At 48.6% G+C, this 19,020-nt stretch overlaps 1 protein-coding gene across 3 annotated transcripts in view; it reads left to right on the top strand.

The window, feature by feature from the left end:
- The window catches only part of SPTB (spectrin beta, erythrocytic), a 138,967-nt gene that overhangs the window by 84,891 nt on the left and 35,056 nt on the right, over positions 1-19,020 (top strand). For all 3 annotated transcript variants that reach the window (XM_074393126.1, XM_074393127.1, XM_074393128.1), the window contains exons 10-20: positions 1,149-1,266; positions 2,595-2,753; positions 3,680-3,982; positions 4,684-4,834; positions 5,441-6,311; positions 7,653-7,790; positions 12,338-13,094; positions 13,543-13,745; positions 13,859-13,949; positions 15,120-15,266; positions 16,927-17,194. In XM_074393126.1, the coding sequence (XP_074249227.1) occupies positions 1,149-1,266; positions 2,595-2,753; positions 3,680-3,982; positions 4,684-4,834; positions 5,441-6,311; positions 7,653-7,790; positions 12,338-13,094; positions 13,543-13,745; positions 13,859-13,949; positions 15,120-15,266; positions 16,927-17,194 (3,206 nt within the window). The remainder of the gene's footprint in view (positions 1-1,148; positions 1,267-2,594; positions 2,754-3,679; positions 3,983-4,683; positions 4,835-5,440; positions 6,312-7,652; positions 7,791-12,337; positions 13,095-13,542; positions 13,746-13,858; positions 13,950-15,119; positions 15,267-16,926; positions 17,195-19,020) is intronic.

Here is a 19,020-nt window from a genome sequence, read left to right on the forward strand (position 1 = left end):
CTCATTGGTGGGACCTTCTTCTCTGCTCCTCCCACCCATCTCCCACACTCTTCATTCATGACTCTCCAATGGGGAAAAGTGAAATGCTGAGTCTAGGATGTACTATAAACAAGTATCTGGTTTCTGGTCTGTCACTAATCCACTTCTGAAGCCCTAAATCCAGTCCAGTTAGCATCCCCTATGAGTCTACCAGTCACAGCACACAGGGGTGTTATCTCTTGGCTGTGTAGACAATACTTCGTGGCCACAGTTCTCTTAAGTGCCCGTGAACACTGAGATCCATTAGGCTGGGCTCAGGGTGGGGACCTTGCATATAGCTGATCCTTGACTCCCAGATCAAGAATGCAGAAATGGGTGGACACTTGAGTACATGCAGAAATGTGGAAGTACCTGATACCTGGAGCCTGTACCCCACATGCTAGACACCTATCCACACTGAGATTACACATGTGAGCTACCACACCTAGCCTCTGAGTTCATTTTTTGGGGGGAGCCAGTTTTGAAGGCTATCCTCTATAGAACCTTGAGTTTGTTTTTGAAGATGGAATATTAACTACTTATAACCAAAGGGAAATGTCTATGACAACCTATAATCCTCTCAGAGCCCAGCCTTTCCTGCCTTCTGGGAAGCATCTGTCCTGTAGGACTTGTCAGGAGATCTGGCTCATTAGGAGTGGGGCAAAAGCTGTTTTAAGTGCAGTGTGCTCTCCCATGGAAAATGCTGCTTCTGGGGTTTTGTTGACTCACTCCATAAGAAACTGACCAGAGAGGTAGTCAGAAGCCCTCATCACTTGCAGAACGAAGAAGGGTGTTTTTTTGTATTGATCAGTAGAACTTGATATTTACAGGAATTACCAGAATACCCCAGCTTCCCATATGGAAGCAAATGATCAATGCTATGGTGGCCATTGTGTTTTCTCTGGTTTATGTTGTAAAGACCCAAATCCCCATTAGATCTCAGTTGGTGAGAAGGATAGATGTTTTAACAGGTAAGCAGACATGTAGATTCTCTTTAGTTTTTCTGTTTTTAAGGGAAATATGCTTTGCTATCTAAGCTTCAAGATGCCACAGTTCCGTGCTGACTTCAGCCAAAAAATTTTGGCCAAGAGATCATAACATCAGTCTTCCTACCTCTGTTTTCTTGACAGGTTTCAGGAAAAGGGGAATCTGGAAGTTCTACTTTTTACCATCCAGTCCCGGATGAGAGCCAACAATCAGAAAGTGTACACACCCCATGATGGGAAACTAGTGTCTGACATCAACAGGGTACAGCAGCATTTCCATTATGCATTGACAGTGGATTGACTGAATTCCTGATAAGGACACAGTGAATGGTCATTGGACCAGATTAAACCAAGCCACTTTCTTTGGTGTTATTAATCCACATGTTGACTAGTTGAGGGAGTTATCTGAATCCGGTTCTGAGAAGTCAGACTCTACTCCCCTACCCTCTTTCAATCCTCCTGTTCAGATGTCTTGAGTCCCTGAGTCTTTTTTTTTTTTTTTTTGAGACAGGGTCTCACTCTATCACCCATGTGGCAGTACAGTAGCACAATCACAGCTTACTTCAGCCTCATTCTCCTAGGCTCAAGTGATCCTCCTACCTCAGCCTCAGTAGCTGGGACTACAGGTGTGCACCACCACACCTGGCTAATTTTTATATTCTTTTTTCTTTTGTTTTTAAGACGGAGTCTCACTCTGTTGCCCAGGCTAGAGTGCAGTGGCGTGACCTCAGCTCACCTCAACCTCTGTCTCCCGGGTTCAAACCATCTCCTGCCTCAGCCTCCCAAGTAGCTGAAATTACAGGCATGCAACCACCATGCCTGGCTAATTTTTCTTGTATTTTTAGTAGAAATGGAGTTTTACCATGTTGGCCAGGCTGGTCTTGAACTCTTGACCTTGTGACCTGCCTATCTCAGCTTCCCAAAGTGCAGGGATTACAGGCGTGAGCCACTGTGCCAGCAATTTTTACATTTTTTATAGAGACAGAGCCTGGCGATGTTGTCTAGGCTGGTTTTAAACTGGGCTCAAACAGTTCTCCCACCTTGGCCTCCCAAAGTGCTGAGATTACACATGTGCGCTACTACACCTAGCCTCTGAGTTCATTTTTTTTTTTTTTGAGCCAGTTTTGAAGGCTATCCTCTGTAGAACCTTGAGTTTGTTTTTGAAGATGGAATATTAACTACTTATAACCAAAGGGAAATGCCTATGACATTTCAGAGGCTTGGAGGCATAATACCACCTGGCAGTTCATGTTGAAAGGAGGTAACCATTAGTCAATAAGAACTTACTGAGCATCCAGCAAGGTGAAAAACATTATTTTAGGCCAAGTGTCTGAGGTTTAGGAGAAGAGGGACCAGGTTTAGGAGAAGAGGGAAATGAGATACATGAGCAGTGCTCTCTGAATCTTTGATGGGTCCAGAGATGAAAGTCAAAAGGCTTTTATAGATCTTTAATCTGTCACTCCATCACCCAAGAGCATCAGGCTCTACCTCGATTCCAGAAATCACTTGGTTTTGATTGAAAGAGGTAGAGCCCCCAAACTGAGGTGTTTCTCCTGTGCCCCAAGAATTCTCATTCCACCCTTCGTGCAGGCCTGGGAAAGCCTGGAGGAAGCAGAGTATCGGCGGGAGCTGGCCCTGAGAAATGAGCTCATTCGGCAAGAGAAGCTAGAGCAACTGGCCCGGCGCTTTGACCGGAAGGCCGCGATGAGAGAGACGTGGCTCAATGAAAACCAGCGTCTCGTGGCCCAGGTAATGAGGGACACACTTGGGGTGACAGGAGAGGGACCCTTCTTCAGAGCCCCCAGCTCCTGACTGGGCTGGAGTCCGAGCTGGCTTCTCACAGCCTCTCCTCGTGCCTTGCAGCCCAGCTCCCCATGATCTGGTAGATCAAGATTTGCATCTGGGGTGGAGCTCTCCAGGATTTAGGAAATCTCATTTTTAGGAAAGAGCCTTGGAGTCTAGAACTGGCCCCTGAAGTTGTCTTCTGTGGGCTTGTAGTGTCAACTACAGCTGGGGTTTGAGTTGATGTTAAATTGTAGTTCTCTAGGGGTGTGGTGAAATCACAGACTGCCCCTTGTCTGTGTCAGGCGTGCCTTTTGGACTCTGGCCCCTGGTGCTGTGACATAATTCTAGCTAAGAATTGACCCCAGAGCTGATTCTTCATCAGAGCATCTGTTCCCTCCCACTTAAAGCTTGGAATCAAATTAGATTCTGTCCAGAAAGGGGGCAGCGAGTATTCTGAGAGCACTGGAGAGTGTATGAGCACCCCAGATAGCATGTGGATAAACCATCTGTTTGCTGGCGCGTGGTGTCCGAGTGAGAAGCAACCCCTTCTTGCCTAGAATCCAACAGGTCCACTCAAAGCAGGGTGGGGAGTGCCAGCGCGCCACCAAGGGGCTCCATTGGCAACACACAGGCATCTCCTACACGGGTGGCACAGGGAGTAAAATCATGAATTTCTCTTAGAACTTCTCTTAGAGCCTCTTGTGAAACATTAATTTTTGGAATTTGGGTCTGATGAGACTGGTTGCAAAAGGAAGGCAGAACCAGCTCCTTCTTGGGAATGTGCTTTCCCATCTAGTGCTGATTCTGAAGGGACCTGGCCTTTCCCTGCATTTGGGGATGAGCCCTGGGGTGTCTTGACTGAGATGCCTGTTTTTCTCCCTGTGGGGCAGGATAACTTTGGGTATGACCTGGCTGCTGTGGAGGCTGCCAAGAAGAAGCATGAGGCCATTGAGACTGACACGGCTGCCTATGAGGAGCGGGTGAGGGCCCTGGAGGACCTGGCACAGGAGCTGGAGAAGGAGAACTACCATGACCAGAAGCGCATCACGGCCCGCAAGGACAACATCCTTCGCCTGTGGAGTTACCTGCAGGAGCTGCTGAGGTCCCGGCGCCAGAGGCTCGAGACCACCCTGGTGCTACAGAAACTCTTCCAGGACATGTTGCACAGCATCAACTGGATGGATGAGATCAAGGTGGGCCCTGGGGGCTGCCCTCTCCCCCTGCCCTGCAGCACTTGCCTGGGGTCTCAGTGGCCTTGCAGTTAACATAGGCTTCCTTAGACACCTCCCAGCCAGTCACATCTCTGAGTCAAAAAGAAGAAACTGAGGCAGCAGAGTGTCTAGCTGCACCTGCCTCTCTGCCTCTTGGCCCACTCTGCTCCAGCATGTGATACCAGCCCAGGTCCATGGTGTCTTGGTGACCGAGAAATCTTGAGTTTGTGGCAGCACCAGTGCCAGCCTGCAGGACCTTGAAGAGACAGACATTAATCAGGAACCTGAAGAATCAGGCTCTCAGTAATTACAACTGGACTCTGGTTAGAATCCAGACCTCCCAGCCTAAGGGCCACCTCTCCTTTCTCTGCCGCAGTGGGTTTCAGCTGAGGACACACATCAGACTGCCCCTGGAGCTTTGTAAAAATACACATGCCCAGGCCCCAACCCTGAGACTGATACAGTAGATGAGTGTGAGCCTTGAGTGTCTGTAAGATGTTCCATGGGTGATGCTGATGGGCACCCGTAGTAGGCACTCCCCCTCTGTAGCTTCTTCCATCCCCAGCAGCAGCCCTTCTGTGGCTGCATTCAGCTCACCCAGGCACACACTCTTTGCAGGGGTCTCTTCTCCTCATGTGTAAATCTCTCACTTCTCATTTCCTGTATGCTGTTCTCTTTCCCAGGCTCACCTCTTGTCTGCTGAGTTTGGGAAGCACTTGTTGGAGGTTGAAGACCTGCTACAGAAGCACAAGTTGATGGAAGCTGACATCGCCATCCAAGGGGATAAAGTGAAGGCCATCACTGCAGCCACCCTGAAGTTCACTGAGGGGAACGGTGAGGCTAAGGCTGTTTCTCCTGTTGAGGTTTCTGATGCCAGAGCCTCATCCTCTGGCCTGGCATCCCAAGTTGGATAAATCTCCTGGAACCACCTGTAAAGTTCTGCTTCTTTCATCAAGTAATGGGCCAAGAAAGAAGCTTGAGGGACAGCCACACTCCCTAGAGAGCAGGCAACTGCTTCCATAACCTGGAACCACCAACCAGGAAGCTTCTGTCCTTCGTTCTCCTTGCTAGTTCAAGTTCTGGCTGAGACAATCTAGGTTTCCAGATTCTTGTTTTAACTAAGAGACATCACTGCCTCTTTCAAGAATCACCTTGAAACTTTAAAAAATATATATTTTTAAAATAATAATTTTATGTTTTATATTTCTATTAAAAACTAACCCCACTTTTTACCTTCCTTAACCCTGAAGTTCAGTGGGAAATAATTACAAAGAATCTGTCTGCTATCTGAGCAACTGGGACCCCCCTGCCTCAAACTGCAAAGTCCCAGGGAGATGGCAGCTTCAAGGTTGTTTGGTTCTAACCTGGCAGCTTATCTGAAGCGTGCCCATAAAGGAAGCCCATCCCTCACTTTGTCCTCCTTCACCCTGTTCCTTCCAGGATACCAGCCTTGTGACCCCCAGGTCATCCACGACCGCATCAGCCACCTGGAGCAGTGCTTCGGGGAGCTGAGCAACATGGCAGCTGGGCGGAAGGCCCAGCTGGAGCAGTCCAAGCGACTCTGGAAGTTCTTCTGGGAGATGGATGAGGCTGAGAGTTGGATCAAGGAGAAGGAGCAAATCTATTCCTCCCTCGACTATGGCAAAGACCTGACCAGCGTGCTCATCTTGCAGCGCAAGCACAAGGCCTTTGAGGATGAGCTCCGTGGGCTGGATGCCCACCTGGACCACATCTTCCAGGAGGCTCATGGCATGGTTGCGCGCAAGCAGTTTGGGCACCCACAGATCGAGGCCCGCATAAAGGAGGTGTCGGCCCAGTGGGACCAGCTGAAGGAGCTGGCTGCCTTCCGCAAGAAGAACCTCCAGGATGCTGAGAACTTTTTCCAGTTCCAGGGCGATGCGGACGACCTGAAGGCTTGGCTGCAAGACGCCCACCGGCTGCTGTCTGGTGAAGATGTGGGGCAGGACGAAGGGGCCACGCGGGCCCTGGGGAAAAAGCACAAGGATTTCCTGGAGGAGCTGGAGGAGAGCCGTGGGGTGATGGAGCACCTGGAGCAGCAGGCCCAGGGCTTCCCTGAAGAGTTCCGGGATTCCCCAGACGTGACCAATCGGCTGCAGGTTCTGCGGGAGCTCTACCAGCAGGTGGTAGCCCAGGCGGACCTGCGTCGACAGAGGCTGCAGGAAGCCCTGGACCTGTACACGGTATTTGGGGAGACGGATGCCTGTGAGCTGTGGATGGGCGAGAAGGAGAAGTGGCTGGCCCAGATGGAAATGCCAGACACCCTGGAGGACCTGGAGGTCGTGCAGCACAGGTCAGAGTGAACTCATCTTTTCCTCACCTCCCTGTACCCAGGCCTGGGTGCTGTCTCCCACCTCATTTGATAATAGTCTAGTCTCTGGCCTGGGCACCGTCTCCCACCTAGTTTAGTAATAGTCTCTGGCCTGGGCACCGTGTCCCAGCTCGTTTGGTGTAGTCTCTGGCTTGGGTACCATCTCCCACCTAGTTTGGTAATAGTCTCTGGCCTGGGCACCGTCTCCCACCTCATTTGGTAATAGTCTCTGGCCTGGGCACTGTCTCCCACCTAGTTTGGTAATAGTTTCTGGATCAGCAAAGGTCTTTTCGAGAGACCCTGGGATACCCTTTGTTGCAAAGTCCTGGCATTGGGAGTCACGAGTTCTATTCTGGCTCTGTGGCCTGGTGTGCTTCACCCACTGGGGCCTTCTGGTCCTCAAACAAAGGGAATTTATCTAGTCCAGTTATTCAGCAACTTTTCAGCTATAGCAGTCTTTGCTCAAATCAGTTGTGTATGGAACCCCCATGTCACACAGAATAAAAATGGAGCTGCTCTGGTGAAGAAGGTTGAGAGGCCAGGACCCTGCCAGCTATAGCTTTCTGTGGCAGTCCCTAAGCCAGAGGACTCTGAGGGGCCACTAAGACAGTTTGCAAACCCCCAAACTACAAGTCCACCCTTACCCCTGGTGTTCTGATTCTGTCAGCACCTGAGATTGTGAGGTGTGCCCCAGTCTGCAGCATCTCAGCAGCCGAAGCACAAAATTCAGGGAGTCAAGGAGGAGAGGCTGCTCTCTGGAGCAGTGCCAGGGTGGTGCTGCACTGATGCTGGAGAGTCCTGGGCTCTTATCCTAGAAAGACTGGTCATGAGAACCACAAATTCCCCCCGAACACCACTCCAGCAGCTTTTCCTTATCTTATCCAGGAATGGAGTACCTGGCTGCAAAGGGTATCTTTTGGGTTAAGATGTCAGAGCACTGGACTCAGAGTCCAAAGGCAACAGCCAGAAGAGTGGAGGCCTGGAAGGTGGCCCCTGTGACAATGGACACCCCCTACACACATACACAGTAACCTCTCTTCAGCCCTCCCTCCTCTTCATATGTCTCTGTTGAGCCAGAAGCCTGTGTAGTAAGTAACTGGCTCTCTCTGGGCCTGTTCCAGGCCGTGCTAACCCATGAACTCAGACCCGTGAACCAGGAAAGAGGGCCAGCATATCTGTCTTCTTCCTCCCGCCTCACCTGGGCAAATGGTTTAGGCAGCGGAAGGGGAAAGCAAGAGCTACATGCTCTGGAGACTGGGTGCCACTGGCAAGGAAGTGTCTGCTGCTGCCTCACCCATCCTCATTTTCCTCTGCCCATATCAGGTTTGACATCCTGGACCAGGAGATGAAGACTTTGATGACTCAGATTGATGGCGTGAACCTCGCTGCCAACAGCCTGGTAGAGAGTGGCCACCCACGCAGCGGGGAAGTTAAGCGGTACCAGGACCATCTGAACACCAGGTGGGGTGTGGGTAGGGCATGGGGTGGGGGACATTGTCTGTTGACACCTGACACACTGCTAGGGGCCAGGCCCAAAATTTAGGCCACCTACTATGCACCAACACTTCTGTACCCTCAACATTCCTGTCTTTGTTTTTGTTTGTTTTTTTTGAGACTTTAGAATCTCACTCTGTCACCCAGGCTGGAGTGCAGAAGCGCAGTCTCAGCTCACTGCAACTTCTACCTCCAGGGTTCGAGCTATTCTCATGCCTCAGCCTCCCGAGTAGTTAGGATTATAGGTGTGCACTACTGAGCCAGGCTAATTTTTGTATTTTTAGTAAAGACAGAGTTTCACCATGTTGGCCAGGCTGGTCTCATTCCTGGCCTCAAGCGATCTGCCCACCTCAGCCTCCCAAAGTGCTGGGATTACAGGCATGAGCCACTGCATCTGGCTAACATTCCTGTCTTTCTCAGCCACAGTCCCCTTCCTAGTAGTACTAGAGCTGTAGCAGCAAGGAGCGATGATCGAGGTGTTGAGCAGCCCAGGGAGGGAGAGAGATGTGTCCTCCAAGGCTCAAGTGCCTGGGGAGGGTGTGTGTGTGTGTGTGTGTGTGTGTGTGTGTGTGTGTGTGATGGAGGGCACATCCCTAGTGTGCCCAAACTTAATCAGGCCATATGCTTCTCATGCTATATTTCCCCTGACATTCTTGGGCAGAGAAAATTGCTTTCTGAGAGCTCTTAAGTACTGTCCATAAAATAATGCTCTTGCCTATGCTAAATGTAGTATCGATAACGAGGCTGGCTTGAATGAAGAGGAGAATTAGCAGGGAGCCTTGAGCCAGCTTTGTGGCCAGAACAAAAAACAGGCCCTGAGGAGCCTTTAGAGATGGGTGCTTTCAGTGTGGGGTGTAATTGCCCACGAGTTCCTGGAGGATTTTTGAGGATGCAGCAAACGCCTGCATTCCCTGTTTTTACCCTGGGCCCTGCACAGGCAATGCCACGTGTTCACCACCTTCCCATTACTCCGGCCCTTCCCCACACTTGCGTCTGAGCCTTGCCCTGCCTGAGGCAATCTGGAAGTTGGACTTAGGGAAGACTCTGTTGTAAAGAAAGGGGTCAGCACAGTGGAGACTCCACTGGGAGGGAGGAGGTAAGGGGAGGCAGTGGTGACCGGAATTCTTTAGAGCCACTAGAATGGGGTGATTGACTTAGCAGCCCAAAGCTGGAGAGTGCAGTTCAGGAGATTCCTTTGTCAATCTGATGTTTTACAAAGAAGAGAATCTCTCTTCCTTCTTCTTTCACTGGAGGCAATGAGTTTGTGTCTTGGTGGGCAGGAGGTGGTAGAGATTATGGCAATTGCTGCATAATTGAGGAAACTAGAGCAGGTCTAAACCAGAGAAACTTCCTGAGAGGAAGTTCAATTCATCACCCCAACAATGAACTATAGTCTGAGAATGTTGATCTTTACAGACCCCTAAAACATACCCCATCCCCAGTGAAAAATATCAAGGTAATCCTCCCATCCTTAAGTGAGGAAAAACCCTGAGGCAGGAGATTAATTTAAATTTGGGAGTTGAAAGGGACCTGAGAAGTCACCATCTAGCCAGCAATGGGGAGCTCACTCCCTCACCATGCAGCCTCTCATTTTGGGGCAACTTTTTTTGGTTAAAAAGTTAGCTCTTCCATTGAGTGGAGGTCTGTCTACTTGAAATGTGTACACATTGATTCTGGCCCTGCCCTTGAGAGATACCAGACTTACCCTGATTCCTCTTCCGTGTATAGCTCTTCAATTGTTTTTCAGAACAGTAGTCATTCTACTCCTCCACCCCCAGGGTCACCTGGTGCCTCTGTGGTTCTCTCTCCCAGGATGCCTTTTCCCTCCCTCTACATATTCCAAATCCTGTCTCTGCCATGGGCCAGTCCAGGTCACTTGCTTTCCAGTTTTCTGGATGAAAAGCGATCTTTTCCTCCTTTGTACTGGTTTTGAGCTTCACCTCTTACCTTATCTTCTAATTATTTTTGTCCCCAAGACTTTCCTTCTAGACTGTATATATCTATACATGTTTCCCAAGGGCTTTGTACACCAAACACATTTTCGAGGTTCCCCCAGTTTGGAATAGTATTTTCCTAGCTATGCCCTTGGATTACCCTTTATTCAGGTCTCAGCTTGCATGCCAGCTTATTGGTGTGGCCCCCAGTCACCACTCCATTGAAAGCAGCACATCCTCCCTCTCACTAACCCCCTTGGCTTCTATATTGTTACCTTCCTTTATTCTTTCTTTGCACTTATCACCACTTGATGGACTATAGACTAGTTTCTGTCTCTAACCACTTGAATGAAAGCAAGGACTGCATTGTTCTTTGTTAATTAATTAATTTATGTTTCATAGAGACAGAATCTCACTCTGTTGCCCAGGCTGGAGTGCAGTGGCATAATTCTGGCTTACTGTAGTCTCAGCCTCCCAGCTCCACTGATTCTCCCACCTCAGCCTCCTGAGTAGCTAATGCTACAGATGCACACTACCATACCCAGCTAATTCTTTGTTTTTTTGTAGAGATGAGGTCTCACTATGTTGCCCAGGCTGAACTCCTGGGCTCAAGTGATCCTCCGGCCTCAGCCTCCCAAAGTGCTGTGATTTATAGGCGTGAGCCACCACGTTCAGCCTGCATTGTTCTTTGCTATATCCCTAGTGCCTAGGTCAGTGTCTGCCACAAGGCATATGAGAATTGTTTGATAAATGCTTAGTAACCTGGGACAAAACTAAAATTTTTCTGCCAAGCTTATGTATGAGTTATTCAAACACTTGATGAATGTGTGATCATCTTTTACCATATGCATTCCAGTTGAAGAAAAACCTGGCCCAGGACCAAACCTGGACTCTTGATGTTGCCTGACTGGTGCTAACTAGAGTGGTTCTATCAGCCTCCTCCATCTCAAAGACAGTGCAGTGGAGGGGCAAGTGTAGCCTTGGGAAGCAGACTAGACCCAAGCCCCAGCGCATCTTCGTGTGGCCTCCACTCAGTGGTTGCAGTGAGGCCACTCCAGGAAAGGCCTGGAAAATCACTGAAGCCTCTTGCCAAGGGACACAGCCAGACCCTGTCCCAGGAACACCTGCCTGCTGATTCCAGGGTTTCCAAACAAACTTGGAGAACACTCCTTGATTTCCCAGCCTCAGAGCACCATCTGCGTGCCAGACAGGCAAAGAATTTGCAAGAAGACCCTTTCCCAGAGCAAAGGGTCTTCATGGTCTAAGACGGGAGCCGAGAACTTTAGGTTCTCTCTCTCCTCTCTCGTCTCCCTGGTCTCTCCCAGCCTGTGTCTTATATCTCTCTGCAGACCTTTCAAATCATACTGGCTACTGTTGTCACACCTTGGGAATGCCAATAGCGCACTCTGCCCAGTCCATCTGCCTAGTCCTTTAGCCTCCATCCTCTGGGAGCAGGGGACAAAGATGAATGAGAGACTTGGTCCCATCCTTTAATTGGTCACTCCAGTGGAGGCCCTGAGGGTGTGTTCACTGACTGTGGCTTTGTGTCCAGTGATGGGTTGTGTGGAGGTCACATGAGTGACTGTCACTCTGTTGCTCCTTCCATCTCCCTTAGTTCTCCCCTCTGCCTGGTAGGTGCTGTGTACATGAAACTTTATGCTATGTTATTAGCTTGTCTAAATTTTTCTCTAAATCATGCACCCCACAGGGCAAGGTCTAGTTATGTCTCTATTCTCCTAAAGGCCAGCAAATGCCTTATACCCTTGTGGGTATTTGAGAAAGATAGGTTCAATTAGAGAATGAGCAGTCAGCTTGCATATTACAGTGATGCAGAATGAGTGAACCTAGGCCTGAGGGCAGTGTCCCTGGTGGTCTGGCCCAGCTGATGGGCAGCTCTTTGAGAAAGGCTTATTGTAGTCTATAGAATGACCCCTAGGCCTCCAGGCATCCGCCAGACCTTAGCACATTTCTGTGTTTCATAGCCACACTTCACTTGAAGGTTAAGATGATATCACTCATTTAAATTATCATCACAGCTTATTCCTCCTCATTCTCTCCTTCCCTATCCTATTATCCCTCTTCTTTTTCACCAGCAGTCTTTTCTGTTAGATCCAAGGTGATCTTTTTTAGGGCCTAGGATACTTTGAATGTGGCCTTGGGCATTTACATGGTTCGTCTAGGGCAGCTGGGGACCCTGTGTCCTGAAGTGTTCTTGAAGTTAATGTGAGCGTTCTAATTATTTTGATATTTCATAAACTCTGGGGAAATTGCATATATTTGCCTGAAATCCAACTACATGCATAGCCTTTGCTTTCATGCTTCTTTACTTATGGTGGAATCACATCACTAATTGCCCTCTGTGGATCAAAAGATCTGATCGGCAGTAACATATGTCTTGAGTAAAATTGGGTAAGTGAATTTTGCTCACCCACATTTTGTTAGGTGGATAATTTTTTTCTTTTTATCATACAGAGTCGGTGGGGGGAGACTTGTGGGAAATGTGAGGAGGGGTCAGGCTGTCCTATGGGAAGTTAAGGGAGAAGGTGTCTCTCTCCTCCGGGCTGTGTCCCCATTCGGCAGGTGGCAGGCATTCCAGACCCTGGTGTTGAAGCGGCGAGAGGCTGTGGACTCGGCCCTCCGAGTCCACAACTACTGCGTGGATTGTGAGGAGACCAGCAAGTGGATCACAGACAAGACAAACGTAGTGGAGTCCACAAAAGACCTGGGGCGGGACCTGGCAGGTGTCATCGCCATCCAGCGGAAGTTGTCAGGGCTTGAGCGCGATGTGGCTGCCATCCAGGCCCGTGTGGATGCCTTGGAGCGTGAGTCCCAGCAGCTGATGGACTCACACCCTGAGCAGAAGGAGGACATTGGCCAGCGGCAAAAACACTTGGAAGAGCTGTGGCAAGGCCTACAGCAAGCCCTGCAGGGCCAGGAGGCCTCGCTGGGGGAAGTCAGCCAGCTGCAGGCCTTCCTGCAGGATCTGGATGACTTTGGGGCCTGGCTCTCCATTGCCCAGAAGGCCGTGGCCTCCGAGGACATGCCGGAATCCCTCCCAGAGGCTGAGCAGCTCCTGCAGCAGCATGCAGCTATCAAGGATGAGATTGACGGGCACCAAGAGAGCTACCAGCGTGTTAAAGAGTCTGGGGAGAAAGTGATCCGAGGCCAAACGGACCCAGAGTATCTGCTTTTGGGCCAGCGGCTAGAGGGCCTGGATACAGGCTGGGATGCCCTGGACAGGATGTGGGAGAGCCGCAGCCACACCCTCGCTCAGTGCCTCGGCTTCCAGGAGTTCCAGAAAGATGCCAAGCAGGCTGAAGCCATCCTCAGCAACCAGGTAGAGAGGCATTCAGGGCTGGGACAGGCAGGTCTCTCAGGGCAGTAGCACTCATGGTGAGTCCACAAATGTGCAATAAGGCTCAAGGCTCACATTACTCTTGTGTTGGACTCTGTGTTCACTCATGGGGGAAATCTTTGTTTCCCATTAGATGCATTTTCCAACCTGGCGTCCCAAACTATGCCTTATTCTTGGGTCTTCAGAAACTAGACGTGCATTTTGCCCTGGGTGGTTAGCCTTCCCTGTGGCTTTAGGCACACTGTTTATTGGGTGCCCTGGGGTAGGGGTAGGATCAAGGCCTGGGGAGTAGCACCTCTTCCTTGCGCTCCTCTAGGGGGCTAGTTCATACCGTGGCCTGTGTGGCTGCACGTGGTGCTCCCACTTGGCAGGTGTGTTCATCACCTCCCCCGTGTGTCTTCATGCTTTGTCTGGGAACTTGCTCCAACAGGAATACACTCTGGCTCATTTGGAGCCCCCAGACTCCCTGGAAGCTGCAGAGGCTGGGATACGGAAGTTTGAGGATTTCTTGGTGTCTATGGAGAACAACCGGGATAAGGTCTTGAGTCCTGTGGACTCTGGAAACAAGCTGGTAGCTGAGGGAAACCTGTACTCAGACAAGATCAAGGAGAAGGTGCAGCTGATTGAAGACAGGTACTCCCAGGCCCCAGGGCTACAAGGCCCCCAGAGCCACACAGGGGTAGTGGTGCCACGCAAGGACCCTATACTCAGTACTATTGTGACTGTGTCTTTGGCTTCCTTTCCAGGCACAGGAAGAATGACGAGAAGGCCCAGGAGGCCACTGTCCTACTGAGAGACAATCTGGAGCTACAGAACTTCCTCCAGAACTGCCAGGAGGTGAGACTCCAGCAAGGAGTGGCTGCTTTCCTGGAGATTCCTTTCTAGAAGCCGAGTGCCCTCGAGGCAGGAAGTCCACAGGAACCCTTTCTAGCTCAAGAGCTGTGGGATTCCATGAGCAGGGACCTCTGGGTACTTCATTGGGTCATCCTCTAGAATCTTCAGATGTACTTTTTCTTTTTTTTTTCAAATCTGAAAAGTCATCTTTAAGCTGTCAAGTCTAGGCCAGAGTTTCCTAAGAGTAGTCTAAACACAGCCTATTTTAGAATCACCTAGGACCCAGTCTGGGCCAGCTTCAAAGATACGTGACCTGTGTCACACCATGTGCTTAGCTTAGAAGGGCCCTGGGCTTGGTTTAATGCTCTACTCTTGCCATCTTGACATTCTTCATGCTTTTGAACATTTTGTACTGGGCCCTGCAAATTATGGAGCCAGTCCTGGCCCTAGTTAAAGCAGACCCCTGGATCTCACTCAAGCCAGATGAATCAGAACTTTAATGGGTAAAACAGAGAAAGAAGCATTTTAAACAAACCTACCAATTGGAAAACTGCTGGCTCAGAAAGTCTTTGTTCAACCTGGGGCCAGCTATATAAGGAAGATCTTTAATCCGCCTTCCCAGCTTTCTCCATTGACAGTGCTTTCTACCTGGAATGGGGTTTTCCCTGACTTCTTTCTTGTCATACCCCTTTTCTCTCAGCCCAGACAACTTTGTTTTCATCAATCTCTATCCTTGACTTCTTCCTCAAATAACATTTTTTCCTGTGTTTATCAAGGATCTTTCACCCTACTACCAAAGGATAGATATATCCATCTATCCAGTAAACACTCGTTGGGTTCCTAGAATATGCTAGGCCCTTGAAATCTGGAGAGAAGAGTAAAGTATCCCTGGTCTAGGTCCTTGAAATCTGAAGAGAAGAGTAAAATATCCCTAGTCTCACACCACACACACTCTAGTGGGGAAGATGCACCTGTGTCCACATTTTAGCCCTGGTTTGTCACGGGTAAAGTTGCCTGTGCTGGTGCAGAGGGATCCAGAACTGCAGACGAGTTCTCTTCTGTACTTGCACTTCCTCCCTGTGGCCTTCTTCTGCAGTGAGGGATGGGCAGCAGGTACTGCCCTGCCAAAGAAATACACTCAGGGACAGTGGGGCCCACTCTTTATGCACACAGCTCACTCTCTGGATCAACGACAAGCTGCTGACATCTCAAGATGTTTCCTATGATGAAGCACGAAACCTTCACAATAAATGGCTGAAGCACCAGGCATTTGTGGCAGAGCTGGCTTCCTATGAAGGGTGGCTAGAGAACATCGATGCGGTAAGTAAAGTGAGTGGGTGGTAGGGGGCGCTCTGCTCAGATAAGCTTGCCTGGGTGGGGCTTCACCCAGGGCGTGGACACTGTCCTGAAGCTTGCTGACAGTACAAAACGTGACAGCGAACAACTTCTCTAAACAGTAGTTAAACCTTCAGAGGTCCTGATACAGTCGATCTTAGTATGCCTGGTCAGAATCAGTGCCTCTTCTGGGTGACCTGAATCTGGGGACAGCCCAGGACACTGAGAACATCTAGTTAGAGCTTCAGTGTCCGGTGCCAGGACAGCAGTTATTAATGTTTGCTTTCCATGGCCCTCACCAGGGCTCCAGCACTGTCCTGCACAGGGCTGAAGGAACAAGCAAGATGATCAGAGTGGTCCAGGGGAGCCATTAATCCTTGTCATTTGGATAGGCAGAACCACTGGGGAGTGGTTGTTTCCGCTTCTTACAGATGGCAAACCAGGGGACCCCTCTGCAGTGAGTTTGCCCCGTGGACAAGTCAAAATGTAGCTGGAATTAGATCTGGCAGTCACTACCTTTGCTCCTCTCTACCATGCTGTCCATGAAGAAGTAGCCTTCAGATCAGACTGACTTCTTAACCTCCCTGTGCCTCAGTTTCTTCCTCTATGAAATGAGAGTAGTAATAGCACCGTCCCAGTGGAGTTGTGAGCACTAAATGCTTAAAGACAAAGGAAGCATTCAGCATAGTATTTGGCAATTATGAGACATTCAGTAAATATTAACTATTAGGCCAGGCGTGGTGGCTCACGCCTGTAATCCCAGCACTTTGGGAGGCTGAGGCAGGCAGATCACTTGAGGTCAGGAGTTTGAGACCAGCCTAGCCAACATGGCAAAATCCTGTCTCTACTAAAAATATAAAAATTAGCTGGGCATGGTGGCATGGGCCTGTAATCCTAGCTACTCCGGAGACTGAGACACAAAAGGGCTTCACCTGGGGGATGGAGGTTGCAGTGGGCCAAGATTGCACCACTACACTCCAGCTGGGGCAGCAGAGGGATACTCCATCTCAAAAAAATAAATAAATAACTATTATTCGTGATATAGATTCCTAAGCCCAATTTATATCACACTGTACCCACCCCAAAATGATACATCCATGCAGATGAAAGCCAGACAAGGCAACCTCAGTAACTGAAGGTGGTCAGCGAAGGTTAGCACACAACCTTGGGAACTCACAGTACCTGGATGTGTCTGGGATATTTTTTTTCACACCAGCTGACCCGTCTGCAGCTTCCATGCTGCAGTCTCCCTGCGTCATTGCCCACAGTGCTGCTTCCGCTACCAGCCACGTCCAACCCTTTGAATAGGAGGACTTCTTCCTTATCTGTGGTGATGCATGTTATGAAAATTATGTATGCAGAGACTTTTTTTTTTCTCTTCAGCTACTGTGTTAATGCATTTTAGCATTTTATGTGTGTCCCAGACAATTCTTCTTCCAATGCGTCCCAGGGAAGCCAAAATGATGGACACCCATGCTAAGGCTGGGGATTCAGAGTCAAATTTCACTTGAGCCTCACTCACATTCTATGAAGATTCTTTGCCTTACTGACCTCCTCTTGGGTAGCTTCTTGCTACCATCAGGAGCAGGGCTACCCCAAGGCCATGTCAGCCCAGAGTGTGAGCCCTCCTCTTTCTTGCCCCCAGGAAGGAAAGCAGCTGATGGAAGAGAAGCCCCAGTTTGCAGCCCTGGTGTCCCAGAGGCTGAAAGCCCTGCACTTGCTCTGGGATGAGCTGCAGGCCACCACAAAGGAGAAGACCCAGCGCCTCTCAGCTGCCAGGAGCTCCGACCTGCGCTTGCAGACCCATGCTGACCTCAACAAGTGGATCAGTGCCATGGAGGACCAGCTTCGGTCAGACGACCCGGGCAAGGACCTGACCAGTGTCAACCGGATGTTGGCTAAGCTGAAGGCATGTGAGCGGGTTGTAGACTCAGAGTGTTAGAATAGAAGGGATCATGGAAGCCAACCCGAAGGTTTTTTTTTTAATTTTAGATTTGGGGGTAAATGTGAATGTTTGTTACATAGATAAACACGTGTCATGGGTATTTGTTGCACATGTTATTACATCACCCAGGTTTTAAGCTCAAGACCCAATAATTACCTTTTCTGCTCCTCTCCCTCCTCCCAGCCTCCCCCATCAAGTACATCCCAGTGTCTCTTGTTTCCTTGTGTTCTTAAGTTCTTTTCATTTAGCTCCCACTTGTATGTAAGAACATCTCATCTGGTATTTGATTTTCTGTTCCTGTGTGAGTTTGCTAAGGATAATGGCTCCAGCTCCATGTTCCCACAAAATACATGATCTCATTCTTTTTTATGGCTGCATAATATTCCATGGTGTATATGTACCATATTTTCTTTATCCAGTCTGTCATTGATGGGTATTTAAGTGGAGTCCATGTTTTTGCCATTGTCAACAGTGCTGCAGTGAACAGTTGTGTGCGTATGTCTTTATGGCAGAATGCTTTACATTCCTCTGGGTATATACCCAGTAATGGGATTACTGGGTCAAATAGTAGTTCTGCTTTTAGCTCTTTGAGGAATTGCCATACTGCTTTTGACAATGGTTGAACTAATTTACACTCCCACCAACAGTGTGTAAGTGTTCCCTTTTCTCTGCAACCTCACCAGCATCTGTTATTTTTTGACTTTTTTTTTTAAGACAGGTTTTACTACATTGGTCAGGCTGGTCTCAAACTTCTGACCTCAGGTGATCCGCCTGCCTCAGCCTCCCAAAATGCTGGGATTACAGGCATGAGCCACTGTGCCCAGCTTGACTTTTTAATAATAGTTATTCTGACTGGTGTGAGATGGTTTCTCACTGTGGTTGTGATTTGCATTTCTCTAATGACCAGTGATGTTGAGCTTTTTTTCATTTGTTGTTAGCTGTATGTATGTCTTCTTTTGAGAAGTGTCTATTCATGTCCTTTGCCCACTTTTTAATGGGATTGTTTGTTTTCCTCTTGTAAATTTAAGTTTCTTATAGATGCAGGATATTAGACCTTTGTCAGATGCATAGTTTGCAAATATTTTCTCTCATTTTATAGGTTGTCTGTTTACTCTGTTGATAGTTTCTTTTGCTGTGCAGAAGTTCTTTAGTTTAATTCGATCCCATTTGTCAATTTTTGCTGTTGTTGCGATTGCTTTTGGTGTCTTTGTCGTGAAACTTTGCCTGTTCCTGTGTCCAGGATGATATTGCCTAGGTTGTCTTCCAGGCTTTTTATAGTTTTGGGTTTTACATTTAAGTCTTTAATCTATCTTGAGTTTATTTTTTTATATGGTGTAAGGAAGGGGTCCAGCTTCAATCTTCTGCATATGGCTAGCCAGTTCTCCCAGCACCATTTATTGAATAGGGAGTCTTCTCCTCATTGTTTGTTTTTGTCAAAAGCTTTGTCAAAGATCAGATGATGGTAGGTGTGTGACTATTTCTGGACTCTCTATTCTGTTCCATTGATTGATATGCCTGTTTTTGTACCAATACCACGCTGTAGCCTTGCAGTATAATTTGAATTCAGGTAATGTGATTCCTCAAGCTTTGTTCTTTTTGCTTAGGATTGCCTTGGCCATTTGGGCTCTTTTTTGGTTTCATATAAATTTTAAAATAATTTTTTCCAGTTCCTTGAAAAATGTCCTTAGTAGTTTGATAGGAATAGCATTGAATCTATAAATTGCTTTAGACAGTATAGCCATTTTAATGATATTCATTCTTCATATCCATTCATATGAGATGTTTTTCCATTTG

Source organism: Saimiri boliviensis, chromosome 2, assembly GCF_048565385.1.
Source record: "Saimiri boliviensis isolate mSaiBol1 chromosome 2, mSaiBol1.pri, whole genome shotgun sequence".
NCBI classification, from domain to species: domain Eukaryota; kingdom Metazoa; phylum Chordata; class Mammalia; order Primates; family Cebidae; genus Saimiri; species Saimiri boliviensis.